Source organism: Perissodus microlepis, chromosome 7, assembly GCF_051167445.1.
Source record: "Perissodus microlepis isolate ML-2025 ecotype Zambia chromosome 7, ASM5116744v1, whole genome shotgun sequence".
Taxonomy (NCBI): domain Eukaryota; kingdom Metazoa; phylum Chordata; class Actinopteri; order Cichliformes; family Cichlidae; genus Perissodus; species Perissodus microlepis.
In genome coordinates this window covers 21731791-21750348 of record NC_140467.1, presented here as the reverse complement: position 1 = coordinate 21750348, position 18558 = coordinate 21731791, and the positions used below count along the sequence as shown (strand labels likewise).

At 37.4% G+C, this 18558-nt stretch overlaps 1 protein-coding gene across 3 annotated transcripts in view; it reads left to right on the top strand.

Annotated features, from left to right (window-relative positions):
* The window catches only part of insc (INSC spindle orientation adaptor protein), a 51184-nt gene extending 44705 nt beyond the window's left edge, over positions 1-6479 (top strand). For all 3 annotated transcript variants that reach the window (XM_084934155.1, XM_084934157.1, XM_084934156.1), the window contains exons 10-13: positions 38-104; positions 1431-1586; positions 2480-2556; positions 3547-6479. In XM_084934155.1, coding sequence (XP_084790281.1) covers positions 38-104; positions 1431-1586; positions 2480-2556; positions 3547-3675 — 429 coding nt within the window. In that variant the 3' untranslated portion in view covers positions 3676-6479. The remainder of the gene's footprint in view (positions 1-37; positions 105-1430; positions 1587-2479; positions 2557-3546) is intronic.
* The last annotated feature ends 12079 nt before the right edge of the window (positions 6480-18558 follow it).

Here is an 18558-nt window from a genome sequence, read left to right as displayed (position 1 = left end):
CAGACTTTTAATCATTTTGTTTTTGTTTAAATCGTAGGTGGTGACAATCTTGGCAAACCTGTCTGTCTTAGAGCAATGCGCATCTGAAGTCCTGCAAGAACAAGGTAGTCTGTTTTCTAACTATGGCTTTTCATTCCTTTTTACCCATATTTGGGATTTTTTCCTGGCTACACTGCAGTTTAATGAAGGTAATACACTCACAGGCCTCTTCATTAGGTACACCTGTAAAATCTAATGCACTCTATTACAGCAGCTCTGAAATAAACTCTCCTTTAATGAAGCCTCTACATTTTCAGTTTTTGCTAATGTTTTCAGAAAGGTGATAATTTATATTGGTGGGTAGTGTTGTTGTACAGGACTGGAGCATTCCTACACATTTGTTTCGCCCACCTCTTGTACCTAAAAGGCTTCAAATATTAGGAACTCCTTTAAACTTAATACTCCACTACACCTCCAAAATGAATATAAAACTTTAAATTAAATTAATGGTAGTGGAAACTACCAAACTGCTGACTAGATGAAAGTAAAAGTGAGACGCTTCAGTGTAATTCTTTTTTATTCCTCAGGAGGGCAGCATCACTTTAATTTCTGTGAACTAGCTTAGAAGAGCTGAAAACATCAGACATTGAACATAAAAATATATTTTTTTTTTAATAAAGAGGTATTATTTGTTAAATAGAGTTACATAGAGATAATATGTGTTTTGTATCATTTTGTAATCCTTTCATCATTCCCATTTGTATTTTTTCAAACTCTTTTCCTTTTTCTGTTTAACGTATTCCACTGGCTCTGTACTTCTTACACTATAAAAGAGTGAGATAGACAGATACGTGTGCTTTTAGAATGTGTCTGAGTCACTGTCTCAGTCTCACACTATTGAATGTTGGCAGTTTCAGTCTGTTTTTCTGCTCATTAAGGCCAGTTTGATTTAATTTTTCATACGAGCACCTCAGTGAAAAAAAAAATCTGATTGTTTTTGTTACAAAACATTTTTATCATATATTAAGCAGCTAAAATGATTTTGATTTATTATCTCTCAATGTCACTTTATGAGTTTTGGCCTTTGAATTATAGCGTTGCCCTTAGGGTGTTAGCCTTATAACTTATTTTTCAGAATAATTTTGAAATATTATTTAACAATAACTGGCTGAAGGGCTGACTGACTGCCTTCAGTAATTTTTTTCTTTATTATACTAACTGTTTCTAATTGCACCTTTTCTATATCCTTTCTCACAGGCATGTGTAGAAAGTTTTGCTTCTTTCTTTTTCACTTGAAACCTTGACTCTTGTGTAACTTTTTGTCTGGAAACTCTCAAGTCTCTCTAAATGTGTTGTTTTGTTCCTGCTCTTATATTACATTTTACATTTTGCTGGTTCCTATGTGTTATTTTCCTGCCTGGCTAATCTGTGCTGAATATTATATATTCAAGGTATAGAAAGACTGCTACTGTTGCTGGGAGAAAAACCATCCTCTTCCAGTCCATCAGAGGGCGCTGCCTGTGAGCGTGTCCAGCAGAAAGCCGCCGTCACACTGGCCCGACTGAGCAGAGACCCTGATGTGGCCCAAACAGCTATCCAGCTTAAAGGTAGTGAGCCTTTGTGTCTTTTGGAACACTTAACAATGATCTTACTTATTAAATATCGCATTGTACAAAATGTACAAAAAAAGTAAATGAAATGCATTTTGTACAAGGTGATATGTGTATTTAATAAAAAAAATTGTTAAATGTTCCAAAAGACACACACGTCCAATCCACACATCTGGCATAAGTAAACTAATATATAAAACAGACACACACGCACACATAAGTGCTGTAAGTCTGTCGGTGGCCACTAGAGGGTCACAGACAGACAGTAGGAAAATGGAAAGTATTTTGTTTCCGTTGTATCAGTTTTGTAGCTTTTTTTTTAAAAAAAAATGTCTGTTTTTTGTTTTGTTTTGTATATTTATGCAACAATCTTAATACAGACATATGCATTTATCCAATTCAATAAAATCTATTTTACATTGCGCCAATTCACAACAGTTGCCTCAGAGAGGTTTATATTGCAACGTAAAGCCACTACCGTAATCAGATGATCAGCTGGTTTTGACTGACATAAGTAAAAATGATTTTGGCCACATAAAGATATTAGTTGGATATCAAATCCTCATAATCAATACTCTTTAAAAAATGTCTGATAGACCAGAGGGAAATAATTTAAGAGTATTGGTTGTACATATGTTATTCTGCATAGCTGATTTTTCTGAATCCTTTAATCTGAATTTGAAAAAGTTACATGTTTCATAGTCTGTATCAGAAGTGACAGAGCGACAGAATCTCTCTTCTTTTTTAAAGGGGTGGTATTCAATTTATTGATCACAGAATGCTAAAAAAGACTTTTACCCAGAAGTCTACAACACACAGCTACAGTTGTTCTGTTTGACATCAAAGAGTTGGACAAGCTGCTAACTGAAATGTTCCTCTGTTGTCTTTAGCTGTTCCTCGCCTTATTGAGCTGTGTCGCTCCCCTACTGAGAGAAATAACAGTGACTCTGTGCTGGTGGCTTGCCTGGTAGGTGTAAACCGTGTGTTTTTATATGTGTGTGCACATACAAACCTTTACATATGTGTAAATTATTCTGTGTACTGAATACAAATACATCATTCAAACTCACAAACTGCCTATTTAAATTTGACTCCTAATATACTATACGTTTTCAGCGGTAAAAGTAAGCGCATTACACCACAGGCCCACAATCAGTGCTCCTAATATTGTCCTATTTAATTACATTTAAAAGGCAATTTTTAAAAAGCGGAAAATATATCAACCTTATCCTCTCCAAGCCACGCTGAGAAAGCACCATTTCAGACGCTGCGTGTTTAAATATGTACATATCATGAATAATATCTCTGCTCATACATTATCATTCTATCATTCTGACCATAATTATTGAGACCAGATCTTGGGGCTGATGAGGGGATTTGAAGCACATAATGGTCAGGAGTTTAATTGGGCTGCCTCGCTGCGCTGAGAAATGCCTTCTTCTTTACTGTAACCACACTCAGTCTATTCAGATTAATGCGATTCCATCTTATCCTTTTAGCCAAGGGTTAAGTAGCGTGTTTGTAGATGTTGAAGTTTTACCTTCAAAAGACGCCGAGCTTTCATAGTTCATTTGTAATTTTCAACATAAATGTTGGAGGCTCTCGTGGCTGAATGGATTAGAGGCATCATGTGTAAAACTTGTACGCTCTTCAAATAAAGCGAGACACTGGGAAAAACAAAAAACAGGGTGATTTTAAAGAACTTCTGGCCCAGTAAAGGTTATAGGATTGAATTTGGTATTTTCATTACAGTTTCTTGCTGATAACCTAAGGATAAGGATAAGGATGCACAAGTTTCTTTTTGGTTGTCAAGCCGTATTATTCATGTGCAGTTGCCTGTATGCATGATTGCATATTTACTGTATATGTGCAGCACAATGATGAGATATGATAACATGAATGTCTGTGTTGTACGTGTGTTTGCTAACACGCTTACTGTGCATGTCTGTGTCTTCAGGCTGCTTTGAGGAGGCTGGCAGCAGGCTGTCCAGACAGCATCGAGGCAGCCGACCACCAGCAGCTGATCAAACCACGTCTAGTTGACTCTTTCCTGCTGTGTTCCAACATGGAGGAGAGCTTTGTATGATCCCCTGCACACCAAATCACTGAGAGTGAAGAACTCTCATTGTCAGTACAAAACCGTGCGTGTTCTGAAGGAGTGTATCTGTTTCATGACTACAGCTTTGTTTGAGTCTAAATTTCTCGTTCAGTTAATAGGAAATAGCTGAATAGATGCAGAGGACACATATTAGTAAATGTGTATAAATGTATTGCATAGTGCAACTCAGTTTTCAGATTAAATGCAACAAACATGTATGTTGTTTTAGGAAAAAGTGGGTCATTATTTCATGTTATTCCACAGAGAATTTCATTATTTCAGTAATCATAACAGTAAGTATTTGTATAAGTAGATGAAACATTTTGAAAAAAAATGCAATGAAATGCTTTAAATTTGACCACTGTGTAATTTTTTTACATTGTTTCTGAAGCGTTTTGACTCTATAAAAGGTTTCAGAGAAAACTGTCAATCTGAAATGTCTATCATTTAAGAACTGAGATTTAGTTTTGGTTTATTTTTTCCTCATCTTCTTAAAATAATAAACTTTTTCAGTGAGCAGCCATTTTTTAAAATAACTAAGTAAGTAAATTGTTACCACTGTCGTGTATGTTTTTGTTTGCTTTTGTTACAGTCATGTGAAAAAGAAAGTTTTTCTAAGTAAACTCAGCAGCCCGTAATTTAATAGCTTAGTTTAATAGGAAACAACTCTAGCAGCAATAACTTAAAGGATGACTGAAAAATGACCTTATCGGTCTGTCAAATCATTGTGGAGGAGTTTTGGTCTATAGGCATTTGTTTATACACAGCTTGCTTAAGGTCCCTCCCACAGTATTTAATTTGGGTCGAGGTCTGGACTTTGGGTCACTGCAAGGCCTTGAGCCATTCCTTTCTGAGCCATCCTGTTGCTGATTTGTTGCAGCGCTTGGCATCATTGTCCTGTTACATGAGCCAATCTTGACCAAGCTGGAGCTGTCAGACAGAGGAGTTTTTGATCAACTCAGTGAATGCAAGGTCATTGTTAATTGAGGATTATGGTGATAATTACACATGTAACTAACAGAGAGAAAAAAAAAAAGTTCATTAATTAATTAAGAAAAGGGTTAACCGCTAACAGTCATTGGTTAATTTATCTTTCAAAGCTCCCAGACAGGCAATGAAAAGGAACCCAATTCTCCTATCTTCATTGTGTCTTAGTTAAAAGACGCCAAAAAGATGCTTTAGCCAGCGCCTTAATGAAGGTCATTTTGGTATTTTTGAATGCTGTCGCTTATTGAATGCTGTAAAATCTTCTGTTTTGTTACAAAGAAATAAATTGTCTTTGGTCAGCGCCTGTTATGTGCTATGACAGTACATGGTAGCACAAGAGTATATACCACACAGAAAGAGAGAAATGTTTTAACCCAGTAGCTCAGAACAGCAGAGTTGTGAAGCACCACAGTCTGTCTTTTCATCACATTTTACTGAGGTCAAGAGCAAGATTTTGTGAATTTTAGGGCTGTTAAGAGTGCTCTGTATTTATAATATTTATCATTATAGAAAATGAAATCACTAAACAATAAATACAAACAAATGTCTGGTTAATAGCCTATTATTGAAGACACGGTTTACTGTGTATTTAAATCTTAAAGGTCTAATAAATATATTTATAACAATAATAAAAGCTTTTCTAAAGAACCTACAGACAAATGTCACCCCTGGATTTAAGGTGTTTATCCAGTGTATTATGTTCCAAGGTGTTTTCATTCAAAAGTCTGTAAGCACTAACGCCGCCTGCTCAGCAACGAACTGCAGCTCAACACAACAGATAGCTCGCAAACTTTGTGGACTATTTAGCAAACCAGATATTTCCCCTGTAGTTGGTAGAGAGCAAATGCAGATCTGAAAGAAGGTAAATATTAGACTTTTACGCACCAGACCACACAAATGTACCTGAAAGAAATCTATCACACTGCTTGGCTAAGTAAGTAACTGCTAACAATGTAGCCAATTAATTAAAAGGGACGTGTCAGTACTATTTTACTACAGTACTGCCTATTGTTGCTAAATAGGCAAAAAAACAAAACACCAGATATGTGAAAAGCTTTTGAATGAGGCTCACAGGGAAACATCAAAGTGACGAGACTAAGAGATGGTGGATCCAAAGATTTACCTATTGGTCCTCGGTGCACCACCGAGTTCTCTGAGAGAGAGTCTAAGGAGCTTGGAAAGAAAAGCGTCTGGACTTCTTTAAGTTGCTTGAAGACATTTCACCTCTCATCTGAGAAGCTTCTTCAGTTCTAAGGTCAAATGGTGGAGAGTCCCAGATTTAAGCCCTGTGGGAGTAACCCACCGAGAGGGACAATGGACCCCCTAATGATCCTCTACCTAATCACATGAGCCAAGGTGTGAAAATGGGTGTAGGTCACAATCAGCCAAGGTTTTGGGTGAGCTCATTGTGAAACCTGGCCCCACCCTATCATGTGATTTCCTGAGGTCAGATGGCCCAGGAGGTGAGTGGGCGTTAAGGCGTCTGGGAAGGGATCTCAGCACTGGATTATAGATGGCAGACAGTTGGTGTCGTAAACTACCGCCTCTGTTCAAAGATGGTCGCTCACAGTGGACATAAATGGCTTCTTTCACTCCTCTTTCAAACCATCTGTCCTCTCTGTCCAAATGTGAACATTGGCATCCACGAAAGAGTGACCTTTGTCCTTTAGATGCAGATGGACTGCTGAGTCTTGTCCTGTGGAGGTGGCTCTTCTGTGTTGTGCCATGCGCTTGTGAAGTGGCTGTTTGGTCTCTCCAATGTAGAGGTCTGGGCATTCCTCGCTGCACTGTACAGCATACACCACATTGTTAAGTTTGTGTTTAAAAGTTTTGTCTTTGGGATGAACCAGTTTCTGTCTGAGTGTGTTGCTGGGTCTGAAGTACACTGGGATGTCGTGCTTGGAGAAGACTCTCCTGAGTTTTTCTGATACACTGGCTACATAGGGGATCACAATGTTGTTGCGTTTGTCTTTCTTATCCTCCCTCGCTGGTGTCTGATCTTCTTTTCTGTGCATCTTTGCTGACTTGATGAAAGCCCAATTAGGATAACCGCATGTATTAAGCGCTTCCTTTACATGTGTGTGTTCCTTCTTTTTCCCTTCAGGCTTAGAGGGAACATTCTCTGCCCGGTGATTACTCCAAGTTTGTGTTCCAGAGGGTGATGGGAGTCAAAGAGGAGGTAGTGGCTTCCGGTAAACTTCAATGTTGAGGTTCCCATTCTCTTCAATGCACATTGGCGCAGTCCAGGAAAGGCAAGCAGTTATCCTTTGTGTCTTCCCTGGTGAACTTGATGTTTTTATCCACAGCGTTAATGTGCGCAGTGGAGGATTCCACTTCTTGTGTTTTGATTTTGACCCAGGTGTTGTCTACATATCTGTACCAGTGGCTGGGTACTCTCCCTTTAAAAGAGCCAAGAGCCTTCATTTCCACTTCCACCATGTAAAGGTTGGCTACAATAGGTGGCAGCCATGTTTTTGCCTGTAGAAACCTTCGTTGTATTTGAAATATGTGGTGGTGAGGCAGACCTCTAACAGTGTGTGACGCTGTCTCTCTCTGAGAGAGAATTTTTCCCAAGTTGGAAAAACTTGTCATCAAAAGTTTGAGAATTCATTCATTTACAATAGCATTAAAAAGGACCTAACACCTCCCTATTATTGAAGAGTTTGACATTAAATTTTCACTAATGATTGGGAAATACACCAAGTAATAGGAAAAAAGATGTCTGAGTGTCGATCTGCAAAATGTGTCCTTTGTATTGCCATCCCTTTGATAAAAAAAAAACTCAGCTTTTTTCATAAGCCTTCCTCTCCTTGGAGAGACAATTGAGGGTCTTCTTGCTTTCACTGTAGCTTCTTTTTCACCTAAGGGCACTAATGCTGAGCCTGGACTTGTAACACTCCAACTCAGCACTGAGACAATTGAGTTGCTTTGTGTGTGCGCATGTGTGTTGTCCAGCATACACGTGGGACTGTGTTCACAGGCTTTTGTGATAGAATATGCTCCTGCCTCGCTTTGTTGAAACCTGATGAAATATGTATCAATAAAGAGGAGGACTAAGCAGACGGCCTAAAAAACACAGGTTCTTTTGATATTGTTTTGGTTTGACCATGATCATGAGACCAAGTATTGTAGCTTGTAGAGTTTTTCTCAGTTTCTTAGCTCTTGAACCTTCACTTTCCTCCCTCTACATCATCTTCAGTAGTCTGTGTATGTTGTTGCCATTCTTTTGTTTTCTTTCAGTAGCAATTTGAACATTTTTAAGGGGGTAATTAACTAATAAAAAATCAGCAAACCATCCATCTCTATCTTCATCAAAAATGGGAATAGAAATATTTGTACCCCCACTTGTACTATGCTAAACACTTTCCCAAACTATAGGTATATATACCTGGCATTTGGGGAAGGAAAAGGATCAGAGGACTTCTAATGCAAGAAGACACTTCTCTCTGGCTCCCGTGAGACCTGAATATTTTATGTGTCACATCTTTTGCTTGGAAAACCTTTTCTCTGTCTTCCTCTTTTTATTTCAGCCAACAATGATTGAAATTTCTCCTTCTTTAAAAAAATACTTTCAGAAGTTGATAGAACTTCACTTCTCCAAAACTCACAAATTAGGAAGAAATAATGTGTCCAAACTTTGTAGATAATTTCTTTTGGTCAAGGGATTAAAATGATGCAAGTCTGCATATTTTCAAGATGCATATAAAGAAATGTAAAATCTTGTTTCTATTGTTAGACAAACTGTATCTTAGGCTATCTAAGACCCAAAGTCTCCATCTTTAACATGAAATGCCATGTATTTTTTAAAATAATTGTAAGATTACTATAGCAGTAGGTGCTTTTTAATAAGGCTTTGGAAATAATAAAATTGACAGCACAAGAGCAGCAACTACACTGCATCTCTATTTCCCAACTAACATGCTTGGCTCAGTTTACCTGTAAAGAAAAAGATCAGTGGCTCAGTCCTGGGCAGAGACAAAAATCCCTTTAGGGTTGCTTTAGGAAGGGCAAATGGTGTAAAAACTAAAATGAGTTTTTAGTGCAACCTCCATCTTAGGACACATCGTAGGAATAAGAGAGCAGCTGAAAGTAACTCTAGAAGTGTACTTTTAGCAGCTTTATTAGGGCGTGTTATTTGCATAGTGTTCTGCTGCATCAATGAAAGAAAAAAATGTATTTGCACTTTCAGCAGATCGACCCGTAGTGTTTCTAATTGTGGTCACATTTGCTGTCTGGTTTACACAGGCTTCCTTTTCCCAAATGTTTTACTAAGTGTCTCAATAAAATGTTGTGAACATTAAGTTATTGCTGTTGACAGCACAGATACTGTATTCACCTTTTTTTTTAAAACTCAAGAGACGTAATTTCACATCACTTGCAATTTTCCAGCAGCAACAGACTTTTAGCTTTAGTTCTATATTCTTTCCATGACTCTTCCAGAGTAAAACAAGCTGCCGTTGAGAGACTTGTACTTTCAGACTAGTTTTACACCATTCCTTTGGTTGAATGAGCTCATTAGAAAAACCTAAATCAACAAAAACCATTAGTATCTGTTTATTTATCTCAGTCAATGCACTGCTAACATTTCTGCAACGATACACGCACACAGAGACACACACGATCCCACATTAGTATCATCTTGCAGCACATATAGACCTCAGAGTATAACGACTAATTATGAATTAAGTGCCATCACTGTTGGACAGCCAATTAAAGAGTAATATTCCTGTTTACTGATAACTCCCCAGTTGGCCTCCTTTGAGGACCCAGTGGGATTTTAATTGCTAAAATACAACCACAACGCTGAGAGTAATTAATATCTGCACTTGTGGTTGCAACTTTTGGCCAAAGGCAGTGGAGGGTAAAAGCTTAATGCCTTAAAAATGTCCAAGAATGTGTGCAGTGCAGAAGCTCCCTTTCATAATTTTCTTCTGTGTCTTGAAACTGCAGAATGAATGCAAGAATAAATGTTATGCAATAAAAACAAATCACGCGTGGGCAAATGGCATTTTCTTCTCTTTCTTTTTGTTATAAGTACTTTGTCAGAAGGTAATTCACCACTAAAAACATTTTGTATGTCAGCGTCTGTTTTTGTTGGTTTTGTGATTATGAATTTAAGAGTTTTACATGAGCAAACACTTGGATCTGCACGTTATTAATTTCACAGTAATCCATTAATCAGTCTTTACAGTGATGAATCATGGTTGCTTTTTTTAGGGGTACTTTGGGAGGCAGAGTCCCATCAGAAAAAATGTATTTAAATAAAATCTGAGTGATCCCTAATATACATTTTAATTCAGTCCAGTTCAATTCCATTTAATTTATGTAGCATCAAATCACAACAAATGTTACCTTAAGGTGCCTTAGTATGCATGGTAAAGACCCTACAATAACGTAGAGAAAAGCCCAACAGAAGATCCCCTATGGGCAAGCAATTGGTGACAGTAGTAAAGAAAAACTCCCTTTTAACAGGAATAAACCTCCAGCAGAACCAGGCTCTAAGAGGGACAGCCATCTACCACAACTGTTTGGGGGTGAGGGGACATACACCAGGATTTGCAATCCTAAACATAGGGGCAAAATGACAGCTCTGTCAAATTCTGAACTTTTCATAATAGTTTAAATAGAATCTAAAGAAGAAAAGACTAAAAGCCTTTAGACTTCAAACCTGTTGCAAAAAAACTATGAAATTCCAAATTTTTTGGATGCAAATGTGTCGTCGAATGTATATATACACCTAAAGCGTTGAAATTTTGTGAAAAATTTGACCCAAAAAATGCACAACAAAAAAATTGAAGTAAACATTAAGAGTTGATGAGCTGCGTCTGATGTTTCTAAACAACAAAAAAATGCTATAAATTCACTCGTGAACAAGACCCTGAGATACTTGAACTCAAGTTTAAGTATCCCCCACAGTTCCAACCCAGAGTGAAAGCAGAAGCCTTCTGCCACTTGGCTACACCTAGGAAATTTTGAACAGAATTGCTTCAGTTGAGTTGCTCAAAAGCTTCAGTCGAGTTTTAGAAAAAAAATCCATCCCATGTAAAACACATGGTAGTTTTTCCCTATTTTTTTGCCGCTTAATAGGACAAAGAGAACTTTCCACTCGCCGACCACTTTTGATGTAGTATTTTCTAGTGAAAGAAACTTTCACTAAAAAAGAAACCAAGAAACCATTCAAAATTCAGCTAAATGAAACAAAAGAGGCTTCTTAGGTGCAATAGCAAGAATCAAAGAACATGAGGCAGCATGTACTGTCAAGCAAACTTTTTTTTTCACCGGCCTTCAAGGTGAAACAAACCCCTTTTTTTCTTTTGTGTTCTACAAAATGATTGGTGGATCACTGTGTTTTTGTTCAGTTGTTGCCTGAGTGTGCCTTAATTTGTGCATGCCAGGTGGGACAGCAGGAGGTCCCTGTGTGGGTCATAACTGACTCTCAAATAAATACACCAAGCCAAGGCTCAAAAAGCTCCTTTTTTTTTCTTAAGACCTGTGGCCTTGATAAAATGTTCAGCATATTCAGTGCTGTAACTTATTTTCCACAGTAAAAGTAAAAAATAAACAAAGGTGATTAATTTTCATCAGAAGAAAATTAACATTTTGAATCTTTTTCTTTCACCAAAATCACTGGATGGAGACCAGCATGCTTCTGGAAAAAGGAATGAATTAATGAAATGTGGTGATTAAAATTTGAGCAGCTACAGTCTAGTTTCAAAGGGTGTTTTTATTAAGTCTGTATTTATGCATTTGAGTGAATCTGTGTGTGTGTGCGTGTGTGTGTGTGTGTGTGTGTGTGTGTGTGTGTGTGTGTGTGAGAGAGAGAGAGAGAGAGAGAGAGAGGAAGAGAGAGAATGAAAGAAAGACAGCACTGGTCTTCAGGGACTGGAGAAACTCCAGCAGAGAGAAACTGCCTTGAACATCGTGTGTGCAAACACATAATGTATGAGCAAACATGTTTGTACCTCCAAACTCAAGAGGACCCTCATTGAAGCTATTAATTTTATTAAATTCATGTATATATATATACATACACACACACACACACACACACACACACACACACACACACACATATATATATATATATATATATATATATATATATATATATATATATACACACATACATCAGTGAGCAATTCTTATTGCAAGCACCTGAGAAATAGAGCTAATGTTAACTGCTGACAGCAAAGTGCAAGTTGACTCAGTTGTTTAAATTGCAGTTTTACAAACTACTATAGTGTAACATTTTTTCATAAAACAGTTTCTGTGTTGGTCTCAGACTATGTGTCATGTTAGGTGTGTGACAGGCAGAGAGAGGGCCCAAAATGCAGGACTTGGCAGACTGACTTAACGGACAGCTGCTTTATTGTAGGTTGAAGGTTGACAGAACAAAATAAAGAGCAGAACTAAGCTGGAGAGGGCTACTGAAATACAAATACAGACTAAGGAGCACATATAACATAAGGAAGGAGACGTGACAACTTGACAGGGGGACAAGGAACTGACACAACCTGAACCGAGGACTTAAATAGGCATGAGGTGTATTGCGACACAGAATTGAATTCAGAACTGAATTCTCTGCACACAGAGGAAAACTTGTTTTGTTTTTTGCTTTTTTTTTTTTGTCATTTGAAAGAAAAAAAATAAAGTCGATATAAGTCTTTTCTTTCTCATGGCAGTATGTTTAAGTTAAAAAGAATATAGGGCTATTCACTGGAGGAACATACAACTCTATATTTTCATACTTACAAGTATGTGAGTGGTGAAACACATTTGCCATAAAGTTGAGAAAAAGTCTGTTTCTAGTTTTACTCTGACTGAAATGACTAATTAGCGGTGTACCATCTCTCTGGAGAAAATGTGCCTTTGGTTTGCGAGAGAGACACAAACACAGATTGATTCCAATCAATGGTTGTTACTGATCATCAGTCCCAAGCAGATATAAGAAGTGAAATAACTTTTGAGATAAACATTTGTACATATGTACACCATGGTCTCAAGTTTGGCTTACATAGTGGAAGCCTTGTTCCTCCTGACCCCATGAATCTCTGTACAGGCAGCATGGACTGGACAGCAAACACTGTTACAGCAATGTTTGCTGTCCAGTACACTGTTATTGTGAAGCAGCCAGTGACGTCAGAGTACAGCAGTGCTGTTGTTGCACTGTATGTGAAAAAAACACTCAACTCACTAACTGCCCGTTTCCATGACTTGAGTAGTCCTCTCTCTGATAGTATGCTCTTCTAAGTTTCTAGTGACTTAGTCAGTGTAACGTCATAACTGCATTTTTGCTCATCAGACTCCTTCTTAGATCAACATGGGTGTGAAATATGCTTTGTCCACGATTACAGTATGATTTTCACGAGTGATTAAAAGTTTGTTTCAAACTGTTTCCTAATCAGACTTGGAGCCATTTACTGTAATTCTGGAGGAAGCATGGAACAGAAACCCTTATTTTGTTATTATTTCTTAAGTTACAAAGTAGCCTGATTAAATGTGCTGCTTTCCACCCCCATTGGTGCTGCTCAAACACTTTTGAGGCCGAATAAAACTGCTGAGTGCATTTTCTATCCCCCAAAACACTTACAAGTCTGAGTTCTTTTTTCCATGTATGTTTACTGGTTCTTGCCACATACTTGAAATGAAATCTTTAATGACAAAAAAAAACATCAGAGACCCGCCTTTCAAAACTGTAGCATGATAAGGGGTCATATCTGAGAAAACTTATCCTTAATCCTGAGAAGCAGCCTAAATATATACTTTATCACTCTATGTCTTAACTCTCAAACTTTACAAAGTATTTCATTTACACACTGCATAGATGCAGATTAGTAGGGACATTCAAATACAGTAGCTGCATGTTCCTGGTTATACGCACACACATGAAACATACTTTGATTATTGATTTTTTTTTCATTCTGTCTTTAAAAAAACACAGAAACCTGATGTCACCCTTACAGTTTTTAATACACTCAGCTGTGCTTCAGCAAATGATTACTACACCCACTTACATTCATTGGCTGGAACCCTAAAGCTAACTGACCTAGAATCCACGATCTATGTTACCTAGAACTGAATGTAGTTGAATCTCAACAATGTCTCCCTGCAAACAGACTAATGCCCCCACAACATTAGAAATACATATAAGTACATGAACAAATATAAGTACATGCGTTCCTCTCTTTGGTCCTGTGAGCTCCATTCAGCATTTACAAGCCACCACAGCACGCTCTCTCCACTTAGGTCTTCCATTCCACCCAAACCCACACACCCCAATATACACACACCCACACAGGAGATCCTTCTGTCCTCTTTCTATCCAACACCTCTGAGAATTTGTGGAGAGATTGTTTCTCCTACAGACGACCAGGCAACAGAACTGTATTTGTTTTTTCTGTATCGCTGCCCATAACTGCAGACAGTAGCAAACCGCCGGGCCGCGTTTGTGTAACTGTCTGTGTCCACAGTTATGACGGAGCATATCATGTAACAGCCTCAGAATCCATCGTCTTTAGTTTTTATATGTCTAACAAGGCAGAGTTTGTTTGACACTGCTTTAGACTGGCAGCAGGCGCTCTTCTTCTCTTGGGTATTTATATTTTCAAGAACAAGATTTTTTTTTTTTAACTTCCATAAAAACTATGGTAGCTATGCTAACAAAGTTTATATAAACAAATAAGCTACAATAGCTTTTTAAATTTACTTTATTTAGATTTTGGTAGTCATTTGAATTGCTTTTTGATGTGCTTTAAATCAACGTTTTCCAATTAAAAACATAATTAGATGACAGCGTGCCAAGTTAGACAGCTGCCAGCTGATTCCTGAAACTTTTCCACAAACAGAAAAGTAAACTTTGCCTTATCTACTTTAACATCCTGTCCCCCTAAAATGACGCTTCTGGTTAAAAATTAAGAATGGTTTGTTGATTGAGTATGACCTCTTGGAGGGGACATCTGGTCATGTGTGACTGTTGGTTTATACAGGTGTACTGTATAAAACTGAGCTGTTGGATTTGTTAGACTGTGAATATTGACACAATAATAGTATATTAAGAATTTAATGATTAACCCACTCCTATATTACATTTATTCTACTGCATTGCAGGACAGGTCAGTTTCTAAGAGACAGGTTTTCAGACAAAATAGGGTTTTGACCATTACACAAGTGAACAGCCTTAAAAAGAAAGACTAGAACATCCTCAGAGGTAAGGAAGAGGCAAGTTTCCAAAACAAAATTTACACCTTCAAAAAAATCCAAAAACCAAAAAGTCAAATAAGAAATTCTGGAACCTCAACAAAACAAAACAAAGTTTAAACTAAATGGTACAGTAGCTGATGAAAAATGTACATGTAAGGGAAATTAAATATTAACATATTAACTAACTACAGAGAAAAAAAAATCTACAGTAAGTCTTACAGCTACTTTAGCTTACCATTGAACCTTTAATTGTTTTTTATGTCTTCTTTTTTATGTATTGAAATGTGCTACATTAATAAAATTTCCTGTGTCATGAACCAAATCCAGCTCAGTGTCTGTGTGTGTGTCTGTGGATTTCCACTTCCTGTGTTTAGGTGTGCTGCATTCCAAAGCCCGCCTCTTTGCTCACTTTATTATGATTAAAGCAGCAGCCAACAGACCTCTAAGCATAGGTAACACCAAGGTAAATAAAATAAAATAAAAGAGAATAGATTAAAACAAGACAAAGTAATTTAACCATGTTAAATTGTTAACTGAACTCACTGAAATGGATCTTTGTGCTTTTGTGACATTTTTATCAAATTAGCTGATACACAATAAAAATACACTTTGTTTTGTGGTACAGCCTATGCTGAAAGTCTTGATTGGTGAAATTGTGTGTTTTGTTTGGCTGTTACTTAGTACTATTTAGCTAGCATGTGTTTGTGCAGTACACCTAGCTTGCTAACCAGGCTTGCTAGCACTGGCTAATGTCTTCACCTTCTTGACCAAATATTATATCTGGCTTCAAAAACTAACATATTTGTAGCCAAAACAGTAACTTTGAGGCATCAAATTGCCTAAAACCAGTGGGTGAAGTCATTTAGGTCCATCTGTCATACTGGCTACATATATGTGGGTTGCTCTGGCTAGAAGCTTAGGTACATTTACAATAAAAAAGGTAAATGCACACAATTTGTGGTTAGTTTCTTGTTCTTGCTGTTATTATAGACGTCATAGCTTTATTATATTGTTGTGTGTAGTTTCGTGATTTTTTTTTTAAAGTGATAGGATGGCAAAATGATGGCTGGGGCTTCAGTTCAATTCATAGAAGTATAACGTCCTTCCAGCAGAGCAGCCCATCTATCTTCTATCTTCTTATAATATCTCATGTTATCTCTATCTTACACCCTTCAGATCTCTAATGCTTTTATTTTCTGTTTTTCTCTCCCTTTCCCTTTAAAATGCACTCATGCAACTTAATTTTGTTTGTTGCAGCAAAAAAAAAAAAATTGCTTTTGACATCAGAGAATTGAAAGATGGCACCAACAAGGTAGTGACAATGCTATTTGGGTAGACTGCACTTTAGAACAGAGTAGAATAACCCTTTGTCATTGTACATGTACAATGAAATTGTGGATTTTTATTTTTTAAGAATAGAATTTATTAACACACAGATGTGGGGGGATGTGGATAACAAGCCTAACCTTCCTCCTGCATCCTGACAAAGGAAATTGTAATAGCCTCTTTTGAAACTGGCTAACCTTTCCTTTAAGAGATACTGTATGTGCCAATGCACCAATCCAAAAATAAAATCCCCACTTTCATCATGCTGTCTGGAGAATTTCTGAAAGCCAAAAAATGAATAAACACAAGAAGTGAGAGTTACTGCGTGTGTCTGAGTGTGTCCCTTAAAGATGCTGCTTTTTTGTATATTTTTTGTTAAAGATTGAAATAGATATAGATCATTAACCATTCATCATTCATGAAGCTCGTTATATATCCTCCCCACCCCATGCCCTCCTCCCGTTTCAGATGTCTTCTCAATTAAACAAGAACAGCGCTTGCATCAAAACAGGTAAGAACAAGTGGATATTAATAATACGGGGCTCCTGACAGATGTTATCTTATTTTATTTATTTTTTAATACAGTACAGTACTTTCCCCCTCCATCAAAAGAAACCCAACAGCCACATTAAGGACAGATCTGTGTGATTTTCTAACAGATGAAAGTGAATGTGTAATTAACATGCTAGATTTGCGGGCAGTCTCTCTTTTTATTTCAACATGAAATGATGCAAGCTTTTTCCTGAGCCAAGGTCAGAGGCCCAAGCCCAAGTAATACATATTTAATGGAGAAAGACAGAATGTGAAGATGTGTGGCCGGATACATGGGTTAATCTTAAATATTATTCACAGCTGCTGTTGCTCATTTTGGGTTGTGAAACAAATTATGTTTAATAAATTATTGCATAGCATTCTTACACTGCATTATTTATTTTCTGTGTCAATAACATGACTTTTTTCAGTTTGCTTTAGTCGAAATCCAAAGATGGATTGTTCATTTCCTCCACTTCCAACATAATTCAGTAGCCAGACCACAACTAGAACACACTCTACTCAACATAAAAGTAAATGGGCTATCTTTGCCTCATGCGCTGACGTGTTTTGGTGGCTCCTTCTCTTTTTCTATATTGCTTATGCCATTCCACCACGCTCAATAAACCAACCACCATACAGCTCTTTGGAAATGGCATCACAAGAACAAGCTTTCTACAGACTTCAAAGGTATAAACTGAGAATAATTTAGCTTTACGAGTAGATCTAAGGATCCACGAAGGCTGAGACAAGACAGCATTGTTGGATGGTGAGCACCCCAAAATAGTGTGGCCAGAAATGGAGCTGGTTAAGTATCTTGCTGCCAATGATATCAGATTAAGCAAAGCTTTCAGGGACCGGTACTAGCTGCATGAATGACCTCATCAGCTGCGGCTTGGGTGGTTTGGCAACGATGGAGCGTGTATAAGGTATGGCAGGAGATGACAGAAAATACAGCAGAGACACTTTCTGTGAAAAGGGACGGAGTGTGGATGCACTTATTTGGTCAAATTAAGGCAAAAGTAATGCTTCTGAAGACAGCACATGAAATACATTAAATAGAATAGTTTCAGTAGAGTAGTGGTCAGACTTGTATAGTCCTTAAATAACAAAGCAATCTATTAGCTATCCAGCTGTTGACCAAAACACACAAGCAACCTTTGACACAACTTCCAAATCGATTTCTGTATTTATTTACAGAAATATAGAAAGTGTGAGAATAGCAAACCTTATTTTTGTGTGCTGTCTGGACTATTTTTGAAGGTTAAAAAACAATGAGTAAAATCAAGAAGGACATTTTCACTCAAATATATCAGGAAATGAAACTAAGACGGGACTTTATTATTCTCCCCTGGACAGAGTCTGATACTGTGAATGCATGATGTGTTCCTGAATAGATTAGGATGTGGTCAGTAAACTAACCTAAAATTAAAGTTTCATCTTCAAAATGGAAACTATGCAGTATTAGTGATTTAAAGGCAAAACTCCCCAAAACTATAAAAAAGCTGCAGCACCTATTATGCGGTGCTGACAGCAGTGGTGATTTTTAACTTCACAAAACTGCAGCAACATTTAGAGAAGGTCCAAAGTACGGCAGTAAAAATCAACAAATTTATGTATGTCTGCAAGCGCAACTCTCCTGCATATATACATGCTACTGCAAAGAAAACTTAACATAAAGTGTCCCGTCGACATCTCTGATTTGTCAGCAAGATTTGACAACAATTAACTGCACTTGCAAAGTCAACAATGTCTTAGGCAATTAGCCCATCACCCTCCTCCCCCTGAGGACTGAGGCATGAATTCTGCATGTCACCCTCTTCACAT